General features: G+C 36.9%; 1 protein-coding gene across 1 annotated transcript in view; it reads left to right on the forward strand.

Annotated features, from left to right (window-relative positions):
- sxc (O-linked N-acetylglucosamine (GlcNAc) transferase sxc) overlaps positions 1–5,386 on the forward strand; it is a 16,096-nt gene extending 10,710 nt beyond the window's left edge. The window contains exons 6-12 of the mRNA XM_018545167.1: positions 2,169–2,258; positions 2,383–2,563; positions 2,643–3,245; positions 3,391–3,905; positions 4,059–4,509; positions 4,582–4,958; positions 5,070–5,386. Of these exons, the coding sequence (XP_018400669.1) occupies positions 2,169–2,258; positions 2,383–2,563; positions 2,643–3,245; positions 3,391–3,905; positions 4,059–4,509; positions 4,582–4,958; positions 5,070–5,262 (2,410 nt within the window). The 3' untranslated portion in view covers positions 5,263–5,386. The remainder of the gene's footprint in view (positions 1–2,168; positions 2,259–2,382; positions 2,564–2,642; positions 3,246–3,390; positions 3,906–4,058; positions 4,510–4,581; positions 4,959–5,069) is intronic.
- The last annotated feature ends 949 nt before the right edge of the window (positions 5,387–6,335 follow it).

Below are 6,335 nucleotides of genomic sequence, written 5' to 3' on the forward strand. Positions count from 1 at the left end.
TATATATTTATATATAATATTTTATTAGTTTGTTGTTGACGTTTCCTAAAATAGAGAAAATATTGAATTGTGCATACTTAAGTAGTGCACACTTAAGCATCAGGGATTAACATTTGCGTTTAATGCATTTGGAAACAGGACGTAGGTGGATATGGCGCATGAGCTGTCGCATCAGTATTAAGGATCGATATTTATGTAACATCCTTTTCAAGTTCATCGTCCTCTGTGTATTTGAACGAGAAATTCGAACAATGCACCATTTTTCTTCAAACACAATTTTTACATTAGAACATTTCGCGTGATTAACATTCGTGTTTGCAATAATTTAAAGAGGAGTTTTGCTATTTTATCAAGAGAGGCTCTTAGTATAATAAAATACTGTTGATTTTACAAAAACTTTACTACAGATCTATACATTTTTGCATATTATCACATTTCTATTCTTAATTTCCACATTTTTACATGTAAGTAAGTGGTGAAAAAATCTTTTCTTTGCAATACATTCATTTTTTCATTTTTTTTCTTTAATTATATCTAAGTAGTATCTTTTGTCCTATTTTTTTTTTACCAAGATACGTGATCAAAGAAATAATAGAGAAACATTTTAACATCTTTTTTAATATTTTTATTTTTTCGTCTATATACGCAGCCTACATTATGCGTTTACATTAAACACTTATACCTTTAAATATTTTAATACTTAATTAATATATCAAAATATTTTATTACACACACGCGCGCGTGACTGAGATTAAAGCAATTATAGTAGTAAAATCGATTTTTGTGCTTATGTTTCAACATTTTTCTTATTGATCTATAATAATATAACATATAAAAACAAATAAAAATAAAAACATCTATAAAATGTAATTGACGTATAATAATGGATTCATTGAATGCGGTTATCTGGCTACGAGGTTTTCTCACGCATAAAGTGGGAGGAATTGAAGACAACTATCGATTCCAAAAGCCGCTCCGCCCCCATTGGAGCCCTTTGCCTCCTCCCGTTGTGGGAGGATACGCGTGCCCGTTCAGCTTTCGTGCGCTCGCGAGTTAAACGGCTTTCCTCTGGCTGCTAGCATCTCCCGGCGTTGATCCACCTCCCAGGATCCACACGCCGAAGGATCCGTACTTGTGTAATTCCTGCTTTAAAATTCCTACCGCCTAGACACTAATAGATACTAGGATAAGTGAATCCTAGATCCACGTGGATTTAAGGATCTGCGCAGTTCGTGTTTGTGTGACTTTCATTTTAATTTCGACGCTTGAATATCAGTGAATTCAAAGTCTGCGTATCTACCAAGCATCTGTATCGATATTCTTTGTTTTAACGTGCGCATCGAAAATATTGGTGGACTCGTAAAAACATTCGCGCTCGCATAAAAAATATCCAAATCTGTGTACGCAAAAATCTGTGTTTTTAATTCGTATATCAGGAAAGCCATGTTTTATACAATTTCTACTGTTTAAATGAGTTGTAGGAAATATTCAAAGAAATTGTATCCAAGTGAATCTAATCATGGTTATTATCAGAAGGATTATCTGTTTCTGTGGATCCACAACATTTTGTACTTTATGAGAATATGCTCCAAGCGAACTTGACGCTTTACAAAATTCCTTACTTCTGCGCACCTTGCATGAAGTCATGCTTTGAAAAATTCCTTTTCCCGAAATTTCTTAGATACAGGATTTTTTGCGTCCCTATCTCTAAGGATTTAGTCACCTAACGTGCCGCGTCGTCAAAGATCCTTCCTTCGGATCCGTGGTCTCTGGGATCCGTGGATCCAAGACAGCCGGGATGGGGAAGGAATGGACTGCCAGTGCGTGGTCGTCTATACGGTGATCTCGCCTTCGACCACTATCGCGCCCGCGCTTCGTGTTCAAATAGAAGATACTCTCGCGCGACCCTCTACGTCTGGATGCGTCTCCTGGATTAGGCGCTACGTTAAAAGGTTCAGCAGACTCGTTTATAGCGCTGGGAGCTATATTAACAACTACTTTCTACAATTACGATCGAATCGATAGAAATAATTAATTTTTCTTTTTAGTTGTATAGAGAGAAATAATGTTTACTTTGTATTATTAAGATCTTTTATAAGCGAAGCCTTTATCACCTTTTTATCATTTAAAATCAATGATTGTTCTTAAATTATTATCAATTGTTACAGAGCTGTAGCTGCGTATCTCCGCGCTTTGAACCTAAGTCCTAACAATGCAGTCGTACATGGAAACTTGGCGTGCGTTTATTACGAACAAGGGTGAGTTAATATTTTACATTTGTATTTATAAGGGCAATTTACGGTAGATTTAACATAATTCTGACAAAACAAAATATCGATGCATTCCGAGAAAAATAAGCAATCGAAAATTGTGTCATTATAGACTCATCGACCTCGCCATCGATACATATCGTCGTGCTATTGAATTACAACCTAATTTCCCTGATGCGTACTGCAATCTGGCGAACGCTCTCAAAGAAAAGGGACAAGTGGTTGAAGCGGAAGAATGTTACAATACCGCCCTCCGACTTTGTCCCACACACGCGGATTCTCTTAATAACTTGGTACGAAATTATGCCATTTTGTATGCAATATAAATGTCCGAAGAATAATTAGAAGTTCATAATGAAATGATTTCTTTAGGCCAACATAAAACGCGAACAAGGCTACATTGAGGAGGCAACTCGCTTATATCTTAAAGCCCTGGAAGTATTTCCTGAGTTTGCGGCCGCCCACAGCAATCTCGCCTCTGTCTTGCAGCAGCAAGGCAAACTGAATGAGGCATTGATGCATTATAAGGAGGCAATTCGCATACAGCCGACTTTTGCCGATGCTTATTCGAATATGGGAAACACGCTGAAAGAGATGCAAGATATACAAGGCGCTCTACAATGTTACACTCGTGCTATCCAAATCAATCCGGCCTTTGCTGACGCTCATTCCAATTTGGCATCGATCCACAAAGATTCCGGCAACATTCCCGAAGCAATTCAATCATACAGAACAGCGTTGAAGTTAAAGCCAGATTTTCCAGATGCCTATTGCAATTTAGCGCACTGTTTGCAAATAGTGTGCGATTGGACTGATTACGAAGCCAGGATGAAGAAATTGGTGTCTATTGTTGCTGAACAGCTAGATAAAAATAGACTACCTAGCGTGCATCCGCATCATTCCATGCTTTATCCTTTATCTCACGAGTTCCGGAAAGCTATTGCTGCTCGACATGCTAACCTTTGCATAGAGAAAGTAAGTCCGCTTATTTATTCGGTGAATCTTTCTTGTGTAGCAATTAATATACTTTACTGAAAATGATTATTCTATTCCGTTCACCATTCTATAAATATTTGTACTATCAGTAATTATTATGTACGAATAAATTTGTACGTTGCAGATCCATGTTCTTCACAAACAACCGTATAAATATCCACGTGCGATTGGTACACGATTGAAGATTGGATATGTTTCCTCGGATTTTGGTAATCATCCGACCAGTCATTTGATGCAATCAATACCTGGCTTACACGAACGTGAGAAAGTCGAGATCTTCTGCTATGCGCTTAGTGCAGATGATGGCACAACCTTTCGTGCGAAGATAGCACGAGAGACCGAGCATTTTGTTGATCTCTCTCAAATTCCATGCAACGGTAAAGCTGCCGATCGCATCAATGCCGATGGCGTCCATATTCTAGTGAACATGAACGGCTACACGAAAGGCGCCAGAAACGAGATCTTCGCTTTGCGACCAGCACCGATCCAGGTCATGTGGCTGGGTTATCCTGGTACTTCCGGCGCAAGTTTCATGGACTATCTCATTACGGACGAGGTCACTTCGCCGTTGGAGCTCGCCACTCAATACAGCGAGAAACTCGCTTATATGCCACATACTTACTTCATCGGCGATCATAAGTATGTAAATTTATTTTTCGTTTATTCGCAAATTTTTTAAAGAGATGAAAATGAAATATAAAGATCAAATAGCTACATTCTTGTAAAATTTCATTTTACAGAAAAAGTTGTATAGTTTAGTCATTTAACAAAATTACACTTATTTATTTTTAGGCAAATGTTTCCTCATCTAAAGGAACGTTTGATCTTAACTGACAAGTTAAATCACAAGGGCAAAGTAGCTGACAACGTTGCGGTAATCAATGCCACGGATCTCTCTCCCATGATTGAGAATACTCTAATAAAAGAGATTCGTGAGGTAGTTGTGCCGGACAAAAAACAACCCGTTGAAATCTCACTCAAAGTTGCCGAATTGCCGACTACTACCCCGATTGAAACGATGATTGCTTCTGGTCAGTGTCAAATGTCTGTGAATGGCGTCGTTGTGCAAAATGGTATGGCCACTACACAAGTAAACAACAAAACCGCCACGGGCGAGGAGGTGCCTCAGAATATTGTGATTACAACTAGACAACAGTACGGTTTACCGGAGGATGCCGTTGTTTATTGCAACTTTAATCAGTTATATAAGATCGACCCACTTACTCTTCACATGTGGGCACATGTAAGTAACAACAAAGCAATTTCGTGTGACGTAAATTTCACATCAAGTTGTCTATAAACCGCTTGATTTTAGATATTGAAACACGTGCCAAATTCCGTGCTGTGGTTACTACGTTTTCCGGCGGTCGGCGAACCTAATCTTCAAGCAACAGCGCAACAATTAGGTCTGGCGCCCGGCAGAATTCTATTCAGCAATGTTGCTGCTAAAGAAGAACATGTGAGACGAGGCCAATTGGCCGACGTATGTCTAGACACACCACTTTGCAATGGACACACAACAAGTATGGATGTTTTGTGGACTGGAACGCCGGTAGTTACGCTTCCGGGGGAAACTCTTGCCTCTCGTGTCGCAGCTAGTCAATTAAACACTCTTGGCTGTCCCGAACTGGTAGCACGAACACGACAGGAATATCAAGATATCGCCATTAGACTGGGTACCGATAGAGAATAGTAAGTATTTTGACATTTGTCACATTGCTCTTTAGAAATTGTAATTTTTTAAAATAGAATTTTTAACATACATAGAATTAATCTAATAAACTTGTTATTTTTTTGTGTTAGCTTGAAAGCAACAAGGGCTAAAGTTTGGAAGGCTCGATCAGAAAGCCCACTGTTTAACTGTAAGCTGTACGCCATGGGCATGGAGATGTTGTATACAAGGATGTGGGAGCGTTATGCGCGTGGAGAAAATCCTGATCATGTTTCAGCCGTTGATAAGAACGACAGTCAAAAGTTACCGAGCATATCTTCTTAGATATTTGACGATTATTTGAGCTTTAATTTTGCGATTAACGATTTCTCTTTCACGGAAATTTTAGCATTTGCAATTATGGTCAATGTATTTATATTTCCATTGCGATCACATATAAATTTCATATCTCTGCTGAGACTGTTTTGTACGATAAATTCACGGAATTTAAACTAGACAGTAGATAGTAATGTATACATTTACACAAGATTTCTTACAATTCTCGCGCTCTGTCCTTTTTTAAAAACGATTTTCTTAATAATATTTGCGCGTTCGATAAAAATCAGTTGAATTATGTTTTGTAAAAAATTGACAAAATTATAGAAAAACGATTTGGATTCATATATGTACAAAATTAAAAAAAATTGTTAAAAACAGTAACAATAGAAAGTACTGATTTTTGTCTGTAGAAACTGTTTCCAATATCTGATTTTTTTTATCTATGCTATTCTGCAAATTAATATCTAAAAATATTAGCAGTGGATTTATTCAATTATCAAAAACCATTAAAAAATTGTGATATTTGATATTTGATATTTTGATGGCTCCAAAAAAATTTTAGAGAATTACAAAATTGGCAATTTCGAAAATTAGACCTCAAGAGCTTTAAAAGAAATAAACCAAAAATCCACTGTTGTACACTTTGCTTATGTTATTGCAGCTCACATAAATTTGATGAATATGCTATCGAGATATCCATCCTCGCTTTCTGTAGGTGACCCTTTAATGCAGAGATGTGATTTGTTGAAGAACGCAAGAATATTTAACAGAGATTAGGCTTAATAGAGTTTCTTAAACTTCACCATGTTCCACTATCGCAAAAGTATGAAGGTTGTAGGGTTTGTTTGAAATGTTGAGAAATCTTAAAAAATTAAAAGCCAAAAGAAAAGATTAAAAAATGCCAAAGATTTGCAAAATCTTATTAAATTTCAATAAACGAAGAATTGGAGATGTTAAGGATTCAATATATATGTAATTTAAACAAGTAATCAGAAGTCTCCAAATTCAAATGTCTTTTCTATCGAGATCTCAAAGCTACAATTTATAAGTTGGTGAAAATTGTAGAAATAAAAAAATCG

The sequence above is a fragment of the Cyphomyrmex costatus genome, unplaced genomic scaffold (genome assembly GCF_001594065.2).
Source record: "Cyphomyrmex costatus isolate MS0001 unplaced genomic scaffold, Ccosl1.0 scaffold474, whole genome shotgun sequence".
NCBI classification, from domain to species: Eukaryota; Metazoa; Arthropoda; class Insecta; order Hymenoptera; family Formicidae; genus Cyphomyrmex; species Cyphomyrmex costatus.